At 45.3% G+C, this 25333-nt stretch overlaps 1 protein-coding gene and 1 non-coding gene across 2 annotated transcripts; one reads left to right on the top strand and one right to left on the bottom strand.

Annotated features, from left to right (window-relative positions):
* Window positions 1-30: 30 nt before the first annotated feature.
* LOC130744043 (uncharacterized) lies at window positions 31-1146 on the top strand. The gene has a single exon (XM_057596237.1). It carries the CDS (start codon window positions 31-33, stop codon window positions 1144-1146), a length of 1116 nt encoding a protein of 371 aa, XP_057452220.1.
* A 7177-nt stretch (window positions 1147-8323) lies between these two features.
* LOC130709598 (small nucleolar RNA R71) lies at window positions 8324-8430 on the bottom strand. Its single transcript, XR_009010076.1, has one exon. It is a non-coding gene; the product is annotated as a small nucleolar RNA R71 (small nucleolar RNA).
* Window positions 8431-25333: the final 16903 nt, after the last annotated feature.

Raw genomic sequence — 25333 nt, 5'->3', positions numbered from 1 at the left:
AAGGAACACCTACTGTATTTCAATACAAAGATGGTGATTAGCGCCGCTTCCGACGCAGTCAAGTGCAGAATGTTTCCAGCAACTTTCAAAGGAACAGCAATGGCGTGGTTCACAACTCTTCCGCGAGGATCCATCACCAACTTCCGAGATTTTTCGTCCAAATTCCTCGTCTGGTTCTCAACGAGCAAGACTAAGCAAGTGACGATCGAGGACTTGTACGACGTGCGACAATCTGCAGGGGAAACTCTGAAACAATACGTGAAACGATTCAGTGCTACGTCGGTAAAGATTGAGGAATCGGAGCCGAATGCCTGTGCCCGGGCCTTCAAAAATGGTCTACAACCTGGAAAGCTAAACAACAAACTGAGTTGTAAGCCGGCCAAATCGATGGCAGAGGTACGCGCGCGGGCGAACACGTACATCCTTGATGAGGAGGATGGCGCTTTCAAGCGACGAAGGGCGAAGGTGGAAAAGGATGGTGATCAGGGGGACGCGTCGCCAGAGGATAAAGCAAGCAATGACAAGGTTGAAGGGAGTAAGAGGCGAGACAGGAAAGTCCGGGCAGCGGAGAAGACAACGAGAGACCCTTTGTATCCTAGGAGGGACAATGCTGAGCGTCGCCGACCCTGGAACCAGGCTGACTCTCGCCGGCGTGGAGAGTCGGGAAAGAGTCTGAGTGATCATCTAACAGAGTTGCTCCGTGAGGTCAAGGCGACCCATGCCGTTGAAGAGGGCGAAAGGGAAGCATACCAGCCGCGACCAAAATCAGATGAGACTAAGTGGTGTGAGTATCGTCGGCCAGCAGGACATGATACATGGGATTGTTTTACTTTAAAGAATGAGATAGAAAAGCTCATCAGAGCAGGGCGAGCGCAGCTAAATGACCGCAATGAGCGTTGGAATGGCGAGCGACAACAGGTAAATAGGTATAGGAACTCTCGCCAGCAGGATGATCACCGACGGGAGGATCGCCGCCGCACGCCGAGTGCAGAAAAAAGGAAACACTGGCTACCAAGAAAAAGAACGCAGAAGAAACATTTAATAAAGATCTCGACCCACCGGTGGGCACAATTAATACAATTGCAGGTGGTTTCGGCGGAGGAGGAGATACAACATCAGCGAGAAGAAGACATGTCAGGGCAGTAACCTCGGTGCAACAATACCAAGCTCCTTTTGGTTTCCAGCGTCCGGATATAGTAATCTCATCAGCGGATTTTGAGGGAGTCAAAATGCATAAAGATGATCCGGTGGTCGTTATGGTTCGGATCAACAGCTTTAATGTTCGCCGGGTACTTTTGGATCAAGGTAGCTCCGCCGATATCATCTACGGGGATGCGTTTGATAAGCTGGGTTTAACCGATAAGGATTTGATGCCCTATACAGGAACGCTAGTAGGGTTCTCGGGCGAGCAGGTATGGGTGCGAGGTTATATAGATCTAGACACCGTTTTCGGAGTAGAGGACAACGCCAAGCTCCTTCGTGTAAGGTACCTGGTGATACAAGTTGTAGCTCGTACAACGTTATCATTGGGAGGAATACCTTAAACCGTTTGTGCGCCGTCATTTCAACAGCCCATCTTGCAGTAAAGTACCCGCTGCTTTGTGGGAAGGTGGGGACAATTGTGGTTGATCAAAGAAGGGCGAGGGAATGCTACAATAATTGTCTCATCATTACGGGAAAAAAGGAGCAGGCGAGGGAAACCGGTGTCACGAAATTGACATCCAACAGGAAGGTCAGAACGAGCAGAGTAGGTCAAGGGTTGAGACGCGGGAGATAGACCATGGGAGGGCGAAAAGGCAGAGGAACTACTAGAGGCGAGTTGAAGAAGAAGTCGGGAAGACGGAATGGGACGGACCGTTCATAGACATTACAGCGGAAGAACGCTGAGCAGGCATCATGGATGACCTGGAAAGGTATAAGTTCAGTAGGGGGGTGTTGGTGATTGAGCCTAGGCTCACCCTTGAGCAAGAAAGACGGTTGGAAAAGCTGGTAGATGGCAATTTTGACCTCTTCAGCTGGAGTCCGAAGGACGCTACACTTTGGAACTTTCCGCGGTTCAAAACGTCAGCTCTTTTGAGCATGGGACCAGGCGACTGGAAGGGGAAAGTGGTGATGGGCCGAAGCATGGACTTGGAAGCATCTCAGCGAGAATATTATGGACAAAGGTTGAGCAAAGTGCCTGACCGCTTTCGGAAGAAGAAAGGCTCGGCACACTGTGGTAGGAGCAAAAGGAAATCCGTGGCGAGAGAAATGGCCTCTAGGAACAAGAAGGTCAGGGGTAACAGGCAAAAGAAAGAACTAGAGGTGAATGGGCATTCTGCGAGTGAATGGATAACGAGTACCTCGGGGACGAAAGAGGAAGAGCTGGGCACCATACTTTGAGGGAAGAGCTAGGCAAGCAGGGGCGCGGCAAAGAGGATGGCGATTGGGGTTAGCCACGAAGTAGGACTAAAAATAAAGATGGACTCTTTTTCTCCGACACGGGAGTTTTTTAATGAGACATCCCTCAATGTAAAAATCTAAACAAATCAAATACAAAAGGATATTCGCCAGAAATACTCCTAGCTCAAATCATTCAACTCCGTTCGCCCGGTGAGAAACATTCTCCGAAGGTGGCAATCCCAACACGACCTTGATGTCTGGGGATTTCTCCGGGAAAGTCCGGTGCGAACCGACACAACCCAGATAGAAAAAATTCGATCATTATATCACGTTCGCCTGGTGAGAAAAATTCTTCGAAGGTGGCAATCCCAACACGACCTTGATGTCTAGGGATTGCTCCGGGGAAGTCCAGGGCGAAATGCTGATTTCCCGTTGGCGATGTGTGCGGGAAAGCGACTTATCCCCAAAATGGGGCAAGTCCCTTGTCCCCTTAGTCTCCCCGAAATCTGGGAATAAGAGACCTCCCCGAAATATGTGGCGAGAATATAAACTAGGCGTAAGTCTGGGTAAACCCATATGGCCATTGGGCCCCCTGCAGTATAAGCCCTTGGCGGGAGAAAACCGCCGAGACCGCACCAACTCTTACGGGAAATATTGGTGCGAAGAAAAGCCTCGGTTCAAAAGCTGAGCAAAAGTCCTAGTTTATTTGGCACACCTTCAAAATCGCTACACGGATGAACCCAAAACGGCGACGCGAAATGCGAGAGTAAAACCATGAACGAAGCAAGTTAAAGGAATATAAAAATGCAATTCAATCACCAAAAAAACAAAGTGTATACAATTAGTACGAATACAATTATGTTGCATTAACATTTCTCCCTCATCTTTTCTTCCTCAATTTCAGCGAAGCGCTCGGCAGAATAGCCCGGGGGGTCATCTCGACCAATGAGCCCGTGAGGAGTAACCTTCTTAAAATCTCCCATGCCATCAAGGTTGATCCCTTTATAGAGATGTTGAACTTTAGCCTTAGCGAGGAAGAAACCACGACCTCGCTCCTCCACAACCTCCGCAGCAGCGCAAGCTACGGACCTAGCCTGGGAAGTCTTGATCTAGGAATCCTTCTCGGCGAGGGCCCGATTCGTTTCTTCAAGCTGCAACCTCACGTCGGCGAGGGACTCATTCGTGTCCCCCAGATCACAGAGGAGGGAAGCGATTTCCCGATCTTTAAAAACGCATTTGGCCCTACCAACGTTGATCGAATTTGTCCTTGCGATCACTCCCTGTTGCAGGTCAAACCAATCCAGCTCCAATTCTCCCATCCTATCTTTACAAGCCAATATGTCTTCCTCATAACGATTAAGCTCTACGCATATGTGTGCTTGTTTCTTGGTTTGAGCCACCATTTGGGTCAACATCTCCTCGTACTTGCGGTGCGCTTCCTGTGCCGCTGCCTGGTGACCCTCAACCTCCTGCTGAAGTCTCTCCATCTCTAGAGAAGAAGCTGAGTCTTGAGACAGTTGGACGAAGAGACACCCCGCGCGCAGAAGGTTAAACAAAGCTTCATGTGCGGCCTGATCAAGGTCGGGAATCTCGGCCACTCTTGTGCTCCTAAAGAAATCATCAGAGAAGACGAAGTCAGTAGGAGAAGTCTGCTGGTTTGGAATGGAGCCTGTCTGGTCACCAGTGGAAGTGGAATTGGCCTTGAAAGGGATTTGGCAGGGAGATGGTGGGGTGCAAGGAGCAAGGTCTTCACTCTGTGGGTCCACCGAGCGGGCAAGCAAGTTTTAATCTAGGGTCGCCTCGACTTGAGGAGGTTGGCGATCAGGAAAGAGAACCGTTAAAGGGACCCCCTCTGGAGTTGGCTCACCGACAGTAGCTCCTCCAGGGTAGGGCGAGGGTTCAGCGTCTCCTGGAGAGGCGTTTTTCTCGCCCCCCAGGTCTTGAAGGGAAGCAGCAGTGTCGCTAACCTCGGGTCTCTTCACCTTCTTCTTCCTCTTTTTCTCTTTCTGGGGAGAGGGGGCATCAATACCATGAGCACCCTTTTTGGATTTTCGGATCGCTCTTAAGGGTAAAGGTTGGACTGTGTTCTCCCGCGTGGGTTCGGATCTTTTTGGAGAAGGAACGACTTTCGCCATCTCAGTGGAGGGGATGGAGGCAGTGGAGGAAGACCCCCTGACTCTATTCACAGGAGGGGCAACAATTTCGGCGTCAAAACTAGCCGCAGCGCGTTTTCGTTTCACTCCCTCGGTGTTAAAGGTAGGAGGAAATTTAGGAGAGTCAACGGCCAAGGCACGTTGCACCGAGGCTCCGGTGAAATCGAACTCCTCCAAGAGTGAGCGGAGGGAGTCGTTGCGGACGACCTCCAATAGTTGGGAGCACTTGAAGATGGGGAGTCGGGCGAAAAGGCCGATGGTGGCTTTGTTCTCATTGCTAAGCGACGAGTCAGTTGGCGGGGGCACATCACGAGGATTTTTCGTCCAGTAAAAGGGAAACAGAACGGATCCATTTCGTCGGGTGAAAGCTTCAGGGTAAGATGGGTGAACAATCACACGGAAATAGCGTCGCTCGGGACCCTTCTTGACGTTACTCTTGTAAAGTTAGAAGCGCTGCCGACCTGAACGGGATTTCAAAGAAATCCATCCAGGAATTTTCGTTTTCAGGCACTTTGAGTCTACCCCATAAAAGTAGAAAAAGTGGGAGGCTTTTTCTTCAAGGCCGATAGCTTGGCAAAGGATCTCGACGCAACGGATGAAGGCCCAAGCATTCAGATGGAGTTGGCAAGGGGCCACGTTGATTTCCCTCATGATTTCGCAAAGAAACGGAGAAAAAGGCAGTTTGATTCCTAACTTGAGGTAGAGATATTCATAGATATAGAAGAAGTGTGGTTGTTTAGCCCCTTGATCGACCCCACGACACCTCCAGGGGCTACGAATGTCCAAGCCCGGACCGATGATGAGGGCATCTTCCAAAGACTTTTCACGGCAGAGCCCTCCAGCCTTATGAATTGACTCGGCGATGGACTCGTCAGTAGACAGCTCAGAAGTTTGACAAATGGCCGCATGCTCGGGTTCTTCAACTGTGGGCTGGGGAAGATCGGTGATGATTTGTTGCCAAAAGGCATCTATCTCATCTGCGTTAAGGGGGGTTCCCCCGGCAGGAGGCGTAGCCACCGGGGGAGGAGCGGGGAATGCTGGGGCAGCACTTTGAGATCGGGAGGACTTATGGGTCCGGCGCTTGGGAGTCATTTTTGGGTTAGAGGGGGAAAGGCTAACAGGAAATGTTGAGTTGATAACTTTTGGATTTTTTGCCAGATGCTCAAGAATGGCGAAAGTAAAGAAAGAGGAAAGGTTTAAAGTGGGAATTAAGAGTTTGTTTGGAAATCGTGTCCATCATGGCAAAGGTGGAATGATTACTTGGGAAAACGTGACATTAATCCCGAAGAGGTGAGGGCAACATGTCAGGCGAAAAGTTGTAACCGTTGATGCTGATTGGTTCGAATTCAAAAAATGTCAGAATTAGACGTAACTCATTTAATAGAAGGTACAATAACGGAAGGTTATTGGTCGAAATTTGGGTTGGCAGGGTTCGCTGAGATTTGAAAAGACCTTCCAAAAATGACAGTTGAGACTCAGTAGGGCGCAACGCGTGGCGAATGCATGACACTTGTCAAGTCAAGGGATCATGATTCATGGCATGTGCGCAGGGCTGGCAAGGCGAGCGGGTCAGATGCCATCGTCGAGAGACTGCTTGTGGACTCAATTTGCTTGAGGAAGGGATGGTGCAGCGAAAAGTTTGAAATACGTAGATTTTTGACTTTACTCTCTCGGCCATGTTGGCCATTGCTTTTTAATTCTGATAAGTTTTGGGATTGTTTAGTCTTTTATGGTCTTCGCCTTGGGTTCTTCTGTTTAAAGACACACTCAGCTCTCATGATTCGAGCTCGGTGTCTTGTGGACTTGTGGACTGGGCGATCCCCCAAGGTCCCTCGCCCAAGATGCTCACACTCAAGCACGGGATAAATGATGACCCTATGTTAGTAGTGGTTTTAGGGTCATTTACTTGAGTGTTTTTGAGTATTTTTCTTTGTCTCATGTAGTGTTTCATGCATTCTCATGCATTTTTGTGTTTATTTGAGTTTGAGTTTAGTTTTCGTAATTTATTAGTTTTATGAGGGTTGTTTTTTCATTTTTAGGAAGTTTGGGGCTTGCATTTGTTTTGCCATGTTTTTATGAGGACTAAGGTGGTTAAAAGCCCTTTGAATTTCTTGATTTTACTCCTGGTCTTTTTCCTTAAGTGCTTCAGCCGGTTACACATTGAAGAAGGAAGGCCAAGGTGCAAAGGAATTGAAGAAAGCATTCAAAGGGGGGGGGGGGAGGTTACAAAAAGTTGAAAAGCCACCAAGAGCGTGCAGCTGGCGCTCAAGCGCCCTCACCTGACGCTCAAGCGCCCCAGGGCAGCACTTAAGCGCCCCAGCTCGACCATTTTTGCTTATAAATAATGCTTAGGCCATTTTGTCAAAAAACTTCTGATTTTCTTTGAGATTTTTACCAAGTATTGAAGCTTAGGGATTGCTTTTGGGGCTTGTGAGAGGCTTCCACCTTGTAATTTCTAGGTTTCATTCAAATTTCTTGTATGGATTCACTAGCCATGGGTGGCTAGTACTCTCTTTTGCTTTGGGTTCAATGTGAGTTCATGAATTTCTAGTCTTAATTCCTATCCCTATGCCCTTGTTCTTGAATCTACCTTATTTCTCAATTCTCTTATGCATGATAAGCTTGGGTGCACCTTTGCTTAAGGCTAAATTGCAATCATATTGGAAGATTGTTGTAATTTGGGGACTTGGGTTGGAATTGACCTCTCTTTGCTTGCTTCTAGGAATAGAGTGAGGGATTGGTTTTGTTGGCCTGAAAATTGCATGCTTATAAACCTCATATAAATGACTAAGTACACAAGGAATTGGGCTTAGCTTTTAGTATGGGAGAATTGCTCATGTGAGGAATCAATGAGTGAATATCTAGGCTATAGCAATAAGGTAGTGATTCAAGGTTTCAATTGCATAGGGTAGGTTGGCTAGGAAGGATTGGATGAACATTAACCCAGAGCATTCTTAATCAATTGATATTTTCATCTTTTTACTACTGCTTATTTTGCAAACTCTTGTTACAAACAACACAACACCAAAATTTGAATTTTATTTGCTTTCAAACTCACAAGCTTTGAGCTTAAACCACAATTCTCACTCACGGTCCCTGTGGATTCGATATTAAAACCCGGAGATATCTGTGCACTTGCAGATTAAGTTACAAGTTTATAGTTTTTCATTGCATTGAACATGTATTACTAACCTTTCTTTGGTTGTGTATTTCAGTTTATGCAAGGTAGGCTCGGCACGGATCCATTGCTGTTTGATCCGGAGCCTGAACGTACCCTCCATCGTCGTCGAGCTCAGCAAAGAGCTGCTGAGATAGCCGCCATGGCTGCCCATATGACAGAGGAGGAATTGCAAGCCCACATTGAAGAAAGAGTGAATGAGGCTATTGCTCAAAGACTTCAAGAGCAAGAAGCGGAGAATGCCAATCGTTCTCTTAGAGACCTCACCTCGGCTGCCATGAGCTACGATTATCCGAGCAGCATAGTTTCCCCCGATGGCACGGGAAATTTTGAGCTGAGGCCGGCATTCATCAATTTGGTGAGCCAAAATCAGTACGGTGGAAGTGCTCTTGAAGATCCTCATGCACACATGGAGCGGTTCATCCGCAATTGCAACACCTACAGAGTTCAGAATGTTTCAGCGGACACCATCCGCTTGAGTTTGTTCCCTTTTTCATTGAGGGATACTGCTGAAGAGTGGTTGAATTCACAGCCCTAAGGTAGCATTACATCTTGGGAGGACTTGGCTGAGAAATTCACCACAAGGTTTGTTCCAAGAGCCCTCTTGAGAAAGCTCAAGAATGACATCATGACTTTTGCTCAATCCACCGATGAAAATCTCTATGAAGCTTGGGAAAGGTTCAAAAAGCTCTTGAGGAGGTGTCCTCAACATAACCTCACCCAAGCGGAACAAGTAGCAAAGTTCTATGATGGTCTCCAATATTCTTCGAGGTTTGGCTTGGATGCGGCTTCAAACGGTGAGTTCGCTGCCTTACTTCCACAAGTGGGGTACGAGTTGAATGAAAAAATGGCTGTAAGGGCCATGAACTCAAGTAATGAACGCCAAGCCCGAAGAGGGCTCCTAGAGGTTGAGGCTTATGATCAGCTCATGGCCTCCAACAAGCAACTCTCCAAGCAAATGAATGAGATTCAAAATCAAATGAAGACTACCCAGATTGGTGGTCGAGTTGCCAAATTGGAGTGTGTGACTTTTGGAGGGCCACATGACAACGAAGAATGCACAGAGACTAGACCGGAGGAGGAAGTGAAGGCCATGGGTCAAGCTCGGAATGACCCATTTTCAAATACTTACATTCCATGATGAAGGAATCACCCTAATTTCTCTTGGAGGCAAGGTAATAATGGGCAAGGAAGTGGCTTTCAAAGGCAATTTCCTAGCCAAGGTTTCCAAGGCCAAAGCTCAATACAACCTCAAGAGCGAGGAGAATGTGAAGGTGGTGGTTCCAAGAAAAGCTTAGAGGAGTTGGTGGAGACTTTCATCAAACCGAACGAAGAATAATTACAAGAATCAAGAGGCGGCTATCAAGAATCTTGAGAATCAATTTGGCCTGCTGGCCAAGCAAATAGCTGAGAGACCTCAAGGTAAGTTTCCTTTCGACACTATCCCTAATCCTAAGCAAGAAAATGCCTCTGTTGTGTCCACTAGAAGTGGGAGAGTGATGAATGAATTGAAGAAAAAAACAGAGGGAGAAAAGAGAGAGGAGATAGTGGAAGGAGAAGTAGTTGTGCCTATTAAGGTGAGAGAGGAAGTTGAACTTACTCCTGAAACTAGCAAGGTTCCGTTCCCTAAAGCATTGGCTAAGAAGAGCTTAGATAAAAAGTTTTCAAAATTTGTTGATATTTTCAAAAAGCTCCACATTAGTATTCCTTTTGCTGATGCTTTGGAACAAACGCCTATATATGCTAAGTTTATGAAGGATATTTTGCATAAGAGAAGAAGGTTGAAGGGAGTAGATGAGACAGTGTTGATGACGGAGGAATGGAGTGCCATTTTGCAGCGGAAAATGCCAAAGAAAAGAAGAGACTCCGGAAGTTTCACTATTCCGGTGGAAATTGAAGGCATGTCGGATGTGGAAGCCTTGTGTGATCTAGGAGCAAGCATCAATTTGATGCCGCTCACCATGTTTGAGAGGCTGAACCTAGGAGAGGTTACTCCAACCATGCTTTCCTTGCAAATGGCGGATCGTTCCCTCAAGACTCCATATGGGATTGTGGAGGATGTGATGGTGAGGGTGGACAAGTATGTGTTCCCCGTGGATTTTGTGGTGCTTGATATGGAGGAGGATGAGAAGATTCCTCTCATTCTTGGTCGACCTTTCTTAGCTACTGGTAGAGCTAAGATTGATGTTGACAAGGGTCACCTCATTCTCCAAGTTGGTAAGGAAAAGGTACGGTTTTCTGTTTTTAATCCTATGATTGAGACTAACCATGATAATGATTTTGTTTGTGATGTGATTAGAAGCAAGTCGAAGGTTTCGGAAGAGACCCCCAAAGCTAATGCCCAAGTTGATGAGTTCCATCCGGCTCTCATCAAGCTTGTTAATGGAAACAAGTATGGGGGGTCTAAGTACGAAAACTTGCATGCTCACATGGTCAAGTTTACCCAAGCTAGCTCCCTTTCTAAGATTGAGGGTGTTTCAAGTGATGAAGTGAAGATTAAACTCTTCCCCCATTCTTTGACAAGGGAGGCTAGGGCTTGGTTTGATGAACATAAGGACATTGCCTCATGAGAGGATTTACTTCAGAGGTTCTGTGCAAAGTTTCTCCCTTGCCCTTGTGGAAAGTTGATCAATGGTAAGGAATTTCCTTCCTAACACCAAAGGAAGGAGAGTCCACCTAGGACTATAACTTAGGGCTAAATGGGAGACAACCCATTCTTTTTTCTTTCTTTCTCATTCTCTATTTTATTAGTGTAGCATTTTAGTTGTTTTAATTCCTAGTTCTAAAAAAAAAAAAAAATTTCAAAATTTGCACTGGGCTGGCGCTCAAGCGCCAGCCTGCCCGTAGCTTCAAGCTAGCAGGGGCACCCAGGGCGCTCAAGCGCCTCATCCTAGCGCTTGAGCGCCCAAACATGCACACACACACAGTTTTTTCATTTTTAAACACTCCTAACTCTTCATTTTCCCACTTTCTAACTTCCCTTTCTCTCTAAAACCGCCCCACTCTCTACATTTACCCATTTTTTACTCTGCCCATCTCACTTACACACACTTTTGCCCACTCTCCTCTTCCCAAGTTTGCACTGCATCAAGAGCATCTCACTTGCACCCACTCACTCCAAGTTCAAGGTAAGTTCCAATTTTCCACTTCCTTCCATCTATGTTTCAAGGGTTTGCAAGTTTATAACTCTTGGGGGTTATGGGTGAGTGATTTTGAGTTTGTGTAAGTTGGGTTTGGTTTGTTTTTGCTTTTCATGGGTATTTTGTGCCAAATTTAGTATTGGGTATGAGATTGGTGAGAATTGGGTAGTTAGGTAGTATTAGTTTAGTTTTAGTTTAGTTTTGTGCCTTCTAAGTGTTTGTTAGAATGCTCCAATGAGTTTTTCTAGTCGAGTTTGGGCAAGTGCTTTGTGGTTTATTTCTTCTCCTTGCCAATTTCACTAGAAAACTTGATTGGGTGCTCTTAGGGGTTCAAGTTTTAATTTTTGTACATACTTTTTATTTAGTTTTTACTAACATGACTAATGGTTTTGTGCGGCTTGTGGTTGTGCTAACTTTTGTGCAGATGCCAGCTAAGAGAGCAAGATATCCCACAAGGGCCGCGAGGTCCTCTTCCACTTCCCAGAACTTTGACCGCTCCCGCTTCCTTTCGGCAAAAAAAGAGGAATTCTATCAATCCGTCCTAGCACACAAGGGGTGTATGAAGGAGCGAGGAGTATTTTATAGGGATGGAAGGAGAGACCCCCTCGGCATGCAAGAGGCCATGGAGACAAGGAGGTGGAAGAATTGGGTGGATCCAATTCCTATTGCTTGTGAAGTCTTGGTTAGGGAATTCTATGCGAATACCTACTGTGATGATCAAGACGACTAACCGAATCCCCCCACCTTCTTGTCATGGTTTAGAGGTGATGTGGTTGACTTCGGAGTGGAGAAGATTCGAGGCTTCCTAGGCCTTCTTACTGAGCGTGAGAAGGAAGCCATTTTCCCATGGGGGAATTCCGCTTACCATGACTTGCTTTTAGATCGCTCTTCTGTGTTCTTGAGGGATTTGGAAGTAGTGGTGGTTAGGCCTGGACAACATTGGGAGAAGAATGATAGAGGTTACCCTACCTACTTCTTGAGACAAAACATGACACCGCTGGCTCGTGTGTGGGCTGAGTTTTTGCAGGATTCCTTGTTCCCTAGCTCCCACAAACCTGAAGTGAGAGCGGTGGTCCTAATTGCAATTTATTGCATTATTAGGGGTCATCCCATGGATGTGGCGAGGATCATTTCTTAGAAGATTTACTCACACTACAATGTGGGTAAGGAGAAGCCACATCCTATCTTTCCTCACTTGATTACTGCTTTGATTCATGATGTTAGGGAGAAGGCTAGGAGACCCACATTTCCTGTGCAGCAGAGGTTGTTGGTTTCCCCCATTCTTAGCAAGGATCGGGTGCACCGACTTTTTCAAGATTGGATGTCTAGGATGCCTCAGGAGGATGAGGAAGAGGAGGATCCGACAGAGCCAGCGGAAGAGGAAGAAGAAGAAGAGGAGATTAATGAAGTGGTGAATGAGGTTGTTACTCCACGTCATGCTGATCCTTCACCGGCTTGGATGGAGGCCGCTTTCGGGCGGATGTTTTTGAGGCAAGATCGCCTTCACCGGGATCTTGATCTCCACTGGAGGGGAGGAAGCACCTCAGATCCTGGATACCAAGGCCCAATGGATTTCAATACATTGGAGTAGGGGATGATCGAGTTGAGCTTCATGCATGATGCTGGCGTTCATCCGGATCATGGTGATGGAAGGGGCGATCATGGCCCCATGGAGTGATTTTAATGAGGTAATTCTATCCTTAGTTTAGGTCATGCATGTTTAACATATTTTTCATTTGTAGATTTTGTTTTCTTTTTATCATGCATTGTTTAGTAATTGTTTTTATTTTTGTTTTTGGGTCTTATACTTCCCTACACTCACATGTTTTTGCCCGCTAGTTGTGCTTCCCTACTTGTGCCGGTTTTGAAAAAATTGTTTCTTGTGGATACTCATGTTGTTTTGGGGATGAGTGATTGTATGTTGGGGAGAGGAGGAGACTTCGGTCTTCCGAGTGTTTCTTTAGAAAGGAGTTCGTTTGAGTCCATAAGGGTCTACCTGTGACCCTTCACCTTAAAATTTTCCTGGAGGATCCTGACTCACTGGCAATTCTTGGTTCTGTATTGATTTCACACTTTGCATGCTTTGTGATACTTGCACTATTCATGAGACTTGTAGGTTTTTGAATCTCAGAGTTTTTCTTGGCTGGAATATTAGTCCCTAGTTGTCCGTTTTGAGCCTATTGGAGATTTCTTTGTGAACTAAATGATTGGGACGGATGATAGGTTGGAATTTTGGGGAGTGTTGGTCCTTGCATTGTGTTGGAGCTGATAATTAAAGTTTGAAAATGTCTATTCTCCCAAGTAAGAATGAAAAAAAAAAAGGAAAAAAAAGAACTCCTAATCAAGTTGGAGTTACAAAAAAGAAAAAAAAAAGAAAAAAAAAACTTGGAAAAGGGGGGTCAAGAGACTTGTTCTAAAAAAGGTTTTATTGTTGAAAGCTCCGGGAGTTACTAATTGGACCACACTTGATATGTTTTGATGCCTAGTCTTCCTTAGGGACCAACCACCATCAAAGTTAACCAAGCCAACATTTCAACCCTTGTGAAGTCTCTTTGAATTTGTGCATGTTTGATCTTTGTTGCTTTTGAGTGAATGACATCCAGAACCTACGAACTTACCTTTGTGCTCAATGCACTAAATTATATCTTGTCCTAGGATTTTAGATCTATATGCTTCTCATGATGGACTCTACACTCTTCTATTTTCAAAAAGTTGCATGAGGTAGGTTGTTGGAACTTTTCTTTTGGAACCAGCTGTAATTACTCTTTCCCCCAATTTTGTGGTTAGTATCCTTTGCTTAGGCACTTGTTTGGGAGCATTTCTTGCGCTTGAGGGCAAGCGAGTGTTTTCTACGCTCGAGGGCGAGCTGTCGTTGAGTATAGTGGTGTGATGATCCTATGTTAGTAGTGGTTTTATGGTCATTTACTTGAGTGTTTTTTAGTCTTTTTCTTTGTCTCATGTAGTGTTTCATGCATTCTCATGCATTTTTGTGTTTATTTGAGTTTGAGTTTAGTTTTAGTAATTTATTAGTTTTATGAGGGTTGTTTTTGCATTTTTAGGAAGTTTGGGGCTTGCATTTGTTTTGCCATGTTTTTATGAGGACTAAGGTGGTTAAAAGCCCTTTGAATTTCTTGATTTTACTCCTGGTCTTTTTCCTTAAGTGCTTCCGCAGGTTACACATTGAAGAAGGAAGGCCAAGGTGCAAAGGAATTGAAGAAAGCATTCAAATGGGGGGTTACAAAAAGCTGAAAAGCCACCAAGAGCGTGCGGCTGGCGCTCAAGCGCCAGCACTCCAGAAGCTGGAGTTTTGCTTCTGCCTCATGCCGCTCAAGCGCCCCAGGGCAGCGCTTGAGCTCCCCAGCTCGACCATTTTTGCCTATAAATAAGGCTTAGGCCATTTTGTCAAAAAACTTCTGATTTTCTTTGAGATTTTTACCAAGTATTGAAGCTTATTGATTGCTTTTGGGGCATGTGAGAGGCTTCCACCTTGTAATTTCCAGGTTTCATTCAAATTTCTTGTATGGATTCACTAGCCATGGGTGGCTAGTACTCTCTTTTGCTTTGGGTTCAATGTGAGTTCATGAATTTCTAGTCTTAATTCCTATCCCTATGCCCTTGTTCTTGAATCTACCTTATTTTTCAATTCTTTTATGCATGATAAGCTTGGGTGCACCTTTGCTTAAGGCTAAATTGCAATCATATTGGAAGATTGTTGTAATTTGGGGACTTGGGTTGGAATTGACCTCTCTTTGCTTGCTTCTAGGAATAGACTGAGGGATTGGTTTTGTTGGCCGTAAAATTGCATGCTTATAAACCTCATATAAATGACTAAGTACACAAGGAATTGGGCTTAGCTTTTAGTATTGGAGAATTGCTCATGTGAGGAATCAATGAGTGAATATCTAGGCTATAGCAATAAGGTAGTGATTCAAGGTTTCAATTGCATAAGGTAGGTTGGCTAGGAAGGATTGGATGAACATTAATCCAGAGCATTCTTAATCAATTGATATTTTCATCTTTTTACTACTGCTTATTTTGCAAACTCTTGTTACAAACAACACAACACCAAAATCGGAATTTTATTTGCTTTCAAACTCACAAGCTTTGAGCTTAAACCACATGTAACACCCCGATTTCGGTGGCGTCACTTTAGTAACCAAAAGAAAATACTTAAGCGGAAAAACGTGAATTACTTTTTTTTCGACAATATAACTAAAGACAGAAAGCAATAAACTTCCCAACAAAAGATAAAAGGAACTACTATACAACTATATATACATGCCTCGCTACATACAACCACGTCACGAGTAACCTCCAGTGACGGGTGACAGAAAAAGAGTAACGCCCGAAGGCAATATGTACAGTCCAAGGTAAAAATACTGTGTCCGCAACACTAAACCTCAAAATCTGAGAACAAGTTGGCCCAGCGGCCTAAGAAAAGACCCCCTAAATCCAACCAGCTCTCTGTGATCTCCATAGGAAACCACACAAAAAGCTACCGGTAGGAAACTACCCTGTCCCCAAAACTGAAGCATGACGGTCAGAGCATCGACGCTACTCCTACACTAATCCCTACCCGAGGAGCCCACACTAGCACTCGATCCTACATGCTAGCGCGGTCGTCATCCGAATCTGCATCCAGGACGACTAAGTCGACATACTCAACGCTGCCCTCTCTGTCCACCCTAATGCGCTCCTGCACTGGCCTCTCGGGCTCGGGGCCCGGAACGAGATCCGCGACGACAGCAGCAGCAGTGGACGGACTAGACCCCGTCGAAGCCCCACCTACTGGCACCTCCTCAGAGGGGTCCTCATCATCCGAAGGGGATGGTGGCGGTGGAGGTCCTCCCAAGCCGGGTCCACAGTGTACTCCTGGAGGCAGGTTGAAGCTCACTATGTGCCTCCTCATCACCCCTTCCGTCAGGCGTCCGAATCGGTCGACACGGTCCTCCATGACCCGACCGGTGTAGGTCGCACGGTGGCCCTCGGGATCGACCACCCATGCACCTGGGTCGTCTTGATCAAGCATCTCGTACCTGGTCCCCCCCGAGGGGCTGACCATGGTAAACCAATCCCCCATACTCATCTGATAAATGGCGTAGTCCGCCCAAACACACACAGCAGACGCGAGGGTCAACTCCAAAGAATTATATAATTAATAAAACCAGATATAATTATAGGATAATAAATACTTGCCTCTCAGGCTTATAAGTTTTGGGATAGCTTCCTAGGGTTGCATGTATCACAATGAATATAAAGAACCATAATAACAAGTAGCATGCCTCAAAAATAGGATAAACAGTTACCAATCACACTCAGCAACTAAGTCAGCATGTATGTTGCATGAAATGCAATGCTGGGTAACAAAATGCATTCCGGAAGAAGGATGAACATCAACGAGGCGGCCCTAACACCAGCCACGGTGGGTACCTTCCTGCTCGCGTGTCTCTTACACCACACAAAAGTAGTCAGATCAGCAGTGAACCCGTAGGTCTGCCATTCCGTCTGCTACTGAGGACCACCGTAGTGTCCTAAATATGGAAATCCGGGTCTTATGACCATTTTGGAATCCACCGAGGTCCGGTATCACGCCGTGTATTAACCTCAAAATGAGTGCATGAATGCAAGTGATTAGCCAAACAACGTCTCCGACCTCACTCGACACGTCGTCACGTGTTCTAGCTAACTTATTGTCTCTAAAAAGCCTACCCTAAGGCAAACGTCGATTCTGCGACAAAATGAATTAATCAAAAGAAGAAGAATGTACTTTGGAACTCATGGTTCCCGGCTAAACTTTAGATAGCCAATCAATAAACTGCTCATCGAGCGAAAAGGTACCGAAGTACTTGGAACTTAAAGTTCCCGGCTAAACTTTAGATAGCCAATCAATAAACTGCTCCTCGAGCAAAAGAGTATCAACCTACTCGAAAACTTGTAAGTTCCTCAAAACTTGGACTCGACGACACTTCTCATATCATCAAGACTAATATTCAGGCTCTAAGCTCTTATCTAAAGTTGTTATCATTGTTCAAGGGGTTTAGAGATTTATTAATGTCTTATGAATTTTCTTTGAGAAAATAGATTTCGTTTAGTCTTAAGATACTTCCTATGAGTTTCAGGGATCCCATAATCCCAATTAATTTCTGAGAAGGTCTCGATCCATTAAAATATAACAAGGTCCGAACTTCGTTCGTCCTTTCAAACTCTCTCAAAATCTCATAAAAATTCGGCATGACTTGCCCGTAAACCTCACTCCTCAGAATCTCATGTACAAGTGGAATAGCATAAATAAAACAGCTCAGTCAAAAGCATAAACAGCATATTCCAACACATCCTAAGTTAACCATGTAGCACATAGCATGCGAATCATTTAGCACACAATATCATGGCATCAATTACTCACCAAGGTCGGCCGAAGCCTCAGAGAACAATTCAAACATTTAGCAATTAAGTGCATAACACATAAATCAAGTCGAACTTGTCGACACCTAAAGCATTATCTAGTAATTCAGAGAGTAGCCCTCACCGGTGGGTCTTCCAGCTTCTTCCTCAAAATGTTCTTCAAGCTCTTCTCCTTGATCTCTGGGAATCTCCTCAAACGAACCTTAAGCAAAATCACATAAATCAACACCAAGAGTCAGAAACTCAGCAATCAAAGAGTCCTAGGGTTACACAGTACACTACTACCTCCGTGGTACGACAATCTAACGCGTTAAGACAAGTTTTCGAAAAATCGGATTCTCCCCCCCCTTGATATAGCTCTCGGCCACTTCCTTTAATTGGGAGGGTCGATTTTTCTTCGATCAAACTTGGTTCCTAGGTTAACATAAGCCGTAACTAAGACGGTTCTAGGCTCGGAAAAATTTTCGGATCGAAAACTGATATAGGGGTAGTTTGGTCATTATTTTTAGCTCAGAATTTCAAAACTGGATTTTTGAAAAACAAATTGGATGGGGACGTCCACAACGACGTTTATGACGACAAATCCTACTAGCACTAAGCCAAGTCGATAGATTAGAGCGTAAAGGTTGCGACTTTGCCGAAAAATGGGTATTTAGGGTAGAAATTGATCCCGGCGGCATTTCGTCGACATTCGACAAAATCTAATCCGCAGAACACGCTCAGGAGCATGCAGGGAAGAAGTTTAGACGCTGAAACCAGCTGATTTGAACAGTTTTTCAAAAACCTCAAAATTTTGAACTCAGAAAGTCGTAGGAGAAGTGGACAGAAACGACGATTCGAAGGAGAGTATAGTTTACCTACCTCGAGGTCTTCGATTAGTGACGATCGGTGAAGCAAACGGGCAAGAAACGACGAAGATCCGGATCTCTCTCTCTCTCTTGATGCTCGCGGGTTTGGGGAGGGGAAATAGGTATTTTTTTCAAAAAAATCTAATTTTCAAGCTATTTATAGGTTTTGGAAAAAACAGAAAAATGATTTTTTTGCGATTCCGATTTTTCCTGCGCGTTCCTCTGCGCATTCTAAGATAGGTTCTGGCGACAGAATTCCAGAACTCAAAACAGGATTCTTGGAATTAAACCAAAAGATCCAAGATCGGCATAAGTCGGTGTAAGTCGGTTTACCCCGAAAAACTACTTTTTGCAGTGATCGTCGGATGAGAAAACTTCCTTCTGAAGAAAGATTAGAAATGACGAGAGAAATAGGAGAACGCGGGTGGAATCTTCTTTTGCAGCTCCGAATAGAAAAAGTCTTCATCGTCTGTCGATCTTAGGTTTCTCGAACTATCAGGGATTCCGTTTCGGCAAACTTCCGAGAATTGGAATTTGACGTTCGTACTTTCCAGGATTTCGCATCGAAATGATTGTTTAAGGACGGAAAAGAGAAGTTCTAACATTTCTCTGAGGATTTTTGGAATTAGTTTCCATCGTGTCCTAAAGCGTAAATTAACTATTCACTAATACCTTTGACCTAGGATTAAGCGTATGTTAGTCGTGCTATAACTCTTATCGGTTTTTCGATAAATTCTTGGACTTTTCCTGAACCTTTTTCCTTCCCAAATTTATCTTAATCAAATAACTCTTTTATTTTATTCACTTATCCAAAGCGTTAAAACTTGGGCCTTACATTACTACCCTCCAAAAAGAAAGTTTCGACCTCGAAACTTAAGGGTCAGTAAAAAGTTCTGGATACTGTTCCTTGATCTTTTCCTTCAGCTCCCACGTCGCATCGCCGGTGTCCTTGTTCCAAATAACCTTCACTAACTCGATCTCTTTTCCCCTCAACTGCTTTATCCTTGTGTCACCAATGCTGATTGGCGGTGTCTCGAAAGACAAGTTATCCTTCAACTCAATGTCATCCAGCTCGATGACGTGCGTCGGATCAGCAATATACTTCCGCAGTTGTGACACATGGAATACATCGTGAATGTTTGATAGAAAAGGCGGTAGTGCGATCTGATAAGCTACCGGTCCTACACGACGAGTAATCTGATAAGGTCCAATGAACTTTGGCGTAAGCTTTCTTGACTTGATTGCTCGACCAACTCCTGTAGTCTGAGTTACTCGCAGAAACACATGATCTCCTTCTTCAAATTCCAGGGTTCTGCGCCTTTGATCTGCATAGCTCTTCTGTCTACTCTGAGAAGCCTTCATCTTCTCTCTGATATGTTTAATCTTCTCAGTTGTCTGTTGCAGAAGTTCCGGTCCTACTAACAAATTCTCTCCATCTTGATACCAACATAAAGGTGTTCTACACTTGCGGCCATACAATGCCTCATACAGTGCCATACCTATGGTCGTATGAAAACTGTTGTTATATGTGAATTCAATCAGTGGCAATAGGATATCCCAACTGCCCTTGTTGTCTAACACGCAAGCTCGTAGCAAATCCTCCAATGATTGGATAGTTCTCTCAGTTTGTCCATCAGTTTGTGGATGATAAGCAGAACTTAATCTCAGCCTCGTTCCCAAAGCCTCATGAAGAGCTCTCCACAAATGTGAAGTAAACTTCGGGTCTCTATCGGAAACAATACTTGTTGGCACTCCATGAAGTCGCACAATCTCTGCTATATAAATCTCTGATAGCTTATCCACGTTGTACGTAGTTCTCACAGGTATGAAGTGAGCCGACTTAGTCAGTCGATCCACGATTACCCAAATCGAATCATATCCTTTTTGAGTCCTTGGTAATGCCACGACAAAATCCATCGATATGCTATCCCATTTCCATTGAGGTACATCCAAGCTTTGTAGCATACCCGCAGATTTCTGATGTTCCACCTTCGCCTTTTGACAGGTTAAACATGCAGCTACATATTCTGCCACTTGTCTTTTCATTCCTGGCCACCAAAAATTCACCTTCAAGTCCTGATGCATCTTTTTCATTCCAGGGTGAATGCTCAACTTACTTTTGTGACCTTCGTCCATTATCAACCTCCTTAAGTCAGGGTTGTTAGGTACGCAAACTCTACCCTTACACCGTAGGATATTGTCACTTCCTACCTTGAATTCCGGGTCCTTACCCTGAATTACCAAATTCCTTTTTCCGAGTAAAAATTCATCTTGTAACTGTTGGTCTCGGATTTCTTCCATCAATCCATTGGTAATCCTGATCATCCCGAACCTCAGTTCTCCCTCGGATACTCTTACGTCCAAACTCAAATCTCGGAATTGTTCCAGCAGTTGCAGCTCCTTCACCATCATTGACGAGATATGCATCTTCCTGCTCAATGCATCAGCAACAACATTAGCTTTCCCAGGATGGTAATGTAAGGTAAAATCGTAATCCTTGAGAAACTCCATCCAACGTCGTTGTCTCATGTTCAACTCCTTCTGGTCGAACAAGTACTTCAAGCTCTTGTGATCACTAAATATGGTGAAATTGCATCCATATAAGTGATGTCTCCAGATCTTCAACGAAAACACAATGGCAGCAAGTTCTAAGTCATGAGTCGGATAGTTCTTCTCATGAGTCTTCAGTTGTCGTGAAGCATAAGCCACCACCTTCCGATGCTGCATCAGCACACATCCCAAACCTTGATGCGAAGCATCACAGTACACTTCATACGGTTCCTCTGGTTGCGGTAAGACGAGTACAGGTGACGTCGTCAAACGTTCCTTCATTGTCTGAAAGCTAGTTTCGCACGCTTCGGTCCATGCAAAAGGTTGATCCTTTCTCGTAAGTTGAGTCAAGGGTCCAACGATCTTGGCGAAATTCTCAATGAAGCGACGATAGTATCCCTCCAAACCGACAAAACTCCTGATCTCAGTCACGGTCTTTGGCCGTTCCCATGACAACACCGTCTCTACCTTTGCTGGATCCACAGCTATACCTTCTTTAGAGATCACATGGCCCAAGAATTTTACCTCTTCGAGCCAAAATTCACACTTAGAAGGGTTGGCGTACAGCTTTGTCTCTCTCAACACTTGTAAAACCTGACGCAAGTGCCCTTCATGATCTTCAGCATTCTTTGAGTAGATCAGAATGTCGTCGATAAACACCACGACGAATCGATCCAAGAACGGATGGAATGTCCTATTCATGTAATCCATGAAGATAGCCGGTGCGTTTGTCACCCCAAATGGCATCACTAGATACTCATAGTGTCCATAACGAGTCCGGAATGCCGTCTTCTGGATATCCTCAGTCTTTACTCTGATCTGATGGTAACCCGACTTCAGGTCTATCTTTGAGAATATCGCAGCTCCTCGCAGTTGATCCATCAAATCATCAATTCTAGGTAGCGGATACCTATTCTTGACGGTCACTTTGTTCAGTTGTCGATAGTCGACACAAAGTCTAGATTTCCCATCCTTCTTTTTCACCAATAAGACGGGTGCTCCCCAAGGTGAAACGCTTGATCGGATGAATCCCTTCGACAGAAGATCCTCAAGTTGAGACTTCAACTCCACCAATTCCGCAGGTGCCATCCGATATGGTGCAATCGAAATCGGTCCTGTTCCCGGTACGATGTCAATAGCAAATTCAATGTCGCGTACAGGCGGCAGACCAGGTATATCGCCAGGAAAAACATCCGCGAAGTCCCTCACAACTGGAATATTACTCACTTCCGAATTCCCTTTACTCTCCAAGCTTAACAAAACTGAATACTCTTGAGATCCTTCATTCAGAGAGACACTAATATGATTGGCGGATAGATACTCGGAAAGATCCGAGTCAGGAAATACCACTCTCTTTCGGTTGCAGTCCAGAAGACAATGGTAGTGGGACAACCAGTCCATCCCTAGGATAACATCTAGGTTCTTGAGAGTTAGGCACACTAAGTTAGCATGGTAAACTTTATCCCTATAGGTTACTGGGCAATACATGCTTGCAGTATTGGCAAGCAGAGTTTTGGCAGGTGTGGTAACTATAAGATCGAAACTCAAAGTAGTAACGGGAAGTTTTAATCTAGCAGCACATTCCCTAGAGATAAAAGAGTGCGTTGCTCCGGAATCGAAAAGTACAGTTAGGAGATTACCGTCAATCTCGCAGTCTCCCCTGATCAGACCATCAACCCCTTCAGCTTCCTCACCATCCATGGTGTAGACTCTTGCCTTGGCAGCAGGACGCTTCCCACGAGCAGTGTTAACAGCTGGTTCTGTCTTGGGTGCTCTGCATTGAGCAGCAGTATGCCCCAACTTGTTACAGTTAAAGCATTTGGGCCTCATGTCAGTACAAGCATTGGCATAGTGCCCAGGCTGCCCACATCTGTAACAGGTCATCTCCCTGTTCACAGTCTGACCTCCAGAACCTCCAGCAGTACCCACCACGGGCCTATAAGATCCTGAAGCAATTCCTCTACCTACAGGACGTTGATACGGCCTCCTGCTCTGAAATCTCCCTCTGCCTTGAAAATTTTGAGAGCCCGACCTCATCGGCCCTCCTGTTCCAACACGGTTCAGTCTCCTGTTATTCATTATCTCCACCTCAGTGGCTTTCTCAACCAAAGTCTGGAAACGAGTGATTCCCAACGGTTTCACCGAGTCTTCAATATCGGGCCTCAGCCCATTCACAAAGCGCTTGCACATGTAGGGTTCATCGACCCCATTGCGGAAGAATCGAAAGTGCTTGGCCAACGATTCCAGCTTGGCAGCATATTCCGGGATGGACATGCTACCCTGACGAAGTGTCAGGAATTGCGACTCACGCTCGTCCCGAGCACTATCTGGAAAATACTTCTCCAGAAAAGCAGCACGAAACGAAACCCAATTCACTTCCAAATTGTTTGCTTCCATCATTCCTCTGGCGCCTCTCCACCAGTACTCAGCATCACCCAACAATAGAAAGGTTGCCATTCCCACCTTGGCCCCCTCCGCAGTCTGTAATACACCGAAGATCTTTTCAATCTCCTGGATCCAGAGATCCGCTTTGTCCGGGTCAGTACCCCCCGAGAACTTAGGTGGATCCTGTCTCCTGAAATCATTCAGGCCTCTGTTCTGGTCCATTGTCACTTCCCTCTGGCGTTGGTGCTGATCACGTGCCTCCTCAGCAGCACGCCTCATAGCATTATCGTTTGCCTGTGCAGTCACAGCTTGGGCCATAGTGGCCATCATCTCAGCTAGTTGGTTAGCGTTCACCATGTTCTGCTAAATTAACAAACAGTTAGTGCTCATCATAAGATAGCATCTAATATAACTATACAATATGATTAAGCAATAACTTCAAACAATTCTAAGCGAAAAATCGCTTGGCAGACAATCAATTTTTACTCTTTGCAGAGTCACACAACCTAGCACAGAAGACCTATTCCCCAAGACTCCCAAACGACTCGACTAAGCTCTGATACCACAATGTAACACCCGATTTCGGTGGCGTCACTTTAGTAACCAAAAGAAAATACTTAAGCGGAAAAACGTGAATTACTTTTTTTTCGACAATATAACTAAAGACAGAAAGCAATAAACTTCCCAACAAAAGATAAAAGGAACTACTATACAACTATATATACATGCCTCGCTACATACAACCACGTCACGAGTAACCTCCAGTGACGGGTGACAGAAAAAGAGTAACGCCCGAAGGCAATATGTACAGTCCAAGGTAAAAATACTGTGTCCGCAACACTAAACCTCAAAATCTGAGAACAAGTTGGCCCAGCGGCCTAAGAAAAGACCCCCTAAATCCAACCAGCTCTCTGTGATCTCCATAGGAAACCACACAAAAAGCTACCGGTAGGAAACTACCCTGTCCCCAAAACTGAAGCATGACGGTCAGAGCATCGACGCTACTCCTACACTAATCCCTACCCGAGGAGCCCACACTAGCACTCGATCCTACATGCTAGCGCGGTCGTCATCCGAATCTGCATCCAGGACGACTAAGTCGACATACTCAACGCTGCCCTCTCTGTCCACCCTAATGCGCTCCTGCACTGGCCTCTCGGGCTCGGGGCCCGGAACGAGATCCGCGACGACAGCAGCAGCAGTGGACGGACTAGACTCCGTCGAAGCCCCACCTACTGGCACCTCCTCAGAGGGGTCCTCATCATCCGAAGGGGATGGTGGCAGTGGAGGTCCTCCCAAGCCGGGTCCACAGTGTACTCTTGGAGGCAGGTTGAAGCTCACTATGTGCCTCCTCATCAGCCCTTCCGTCAGGCGTCCGAATCGGTCGACACGGTCCTCCATGACCCGACCGGTGTAGGTCGCACGGTGGCCCTCGGGATCGACCACCCATGCACCTGGGTCGTCTTGATCAAGCATCTCGTACCTGGTCCCCCCCGAGGGGCTGACCATGGTAAACCAATCCCCCATACTCATCTGACAAATGGCGTAGTCCGCCCAAACACACACAGCAGACGCGAGGGTCAACTCCAAAGAATTATATAATTAATAAAACCAGATATAATTATAGGATAATAAATACTTGCCTCTCAGGCTTATAAGTTTTGGGATAGCTTCCTAGGGTTGCATGTATCACAATGAATATAAAGAACCATAATAACAAGTAGCATGCCTCAAAAATAGGATAAATAGTTACCAATCACACTCAGCAACTAAGTCAGCATGTATGTTGCATGAAATGCAATGCTGGGTAACAAAATGCATTCCGGAAGAAGGATGGACATCAATGAGGCGGCCCTAACACCAGCCACGGTGGGTACCTTCCTGCTCGCGTGTCTCTTACACCACACAAAAGTAGTCAGATCAGTAGTGAACCCGTAGGTCTGCCATTCCGTCTGCTACTGAGGACCACCGTAGTGTCCTAAATATGGAAATCCGGGTCTTATGACCATTTTGGAATCCACCGAGGTCCGGTATCACGCCGTGTATTAACCTCAAAATGAGTGCATGAATGCAAGTGATTAGCCAAACAACGTCTCCGACCTCACTCGACACGTCGTCACGTGTTCTAGCTAACTTATTGTCTCTAAAAAGCCTACCCTAAGGCAAACGTCGATTCTGCGACAAAATGAATTAATCAAAAGAAGAAGAATGTACTTTGGAACTCATGGTTCCCGGCTAAACTTTAGATAGCCAATCAATAAACTGCTCATCGAGCGAAAAGGTATTGAAGTACTT

The sequence above is a fragment of the Lotus japonicus genome, chromosome 3, assembly GCF_012489685.1.
Source record: "Lotus japonicus ecotype B-129 chromosome 3, LjGifu_v1.2".
In the NCBI taxonomy this organism is placed as follows: domain Eukaryota; kingdom Viridiplantae; phylum Streptophyta; class Magnoliopsida; order Fabales; family Fabaceae; genus Lotus; species Lotus japonicus.
Note: the sequence above shows the minus strand (reverse complement) of the source record. Positions and strands in the feature narration are given on the sequence as shown.

Bases quoted from the DNA above. Each gene is read 5' to 3' on its own strand.
- LOC130744043 (XM_057596237.1), top strand. From the start codon at position 31: ATGGTGATTAGCGCCGCTTCCGACGCAGTCAAGTGCAGAATGTTTCCA.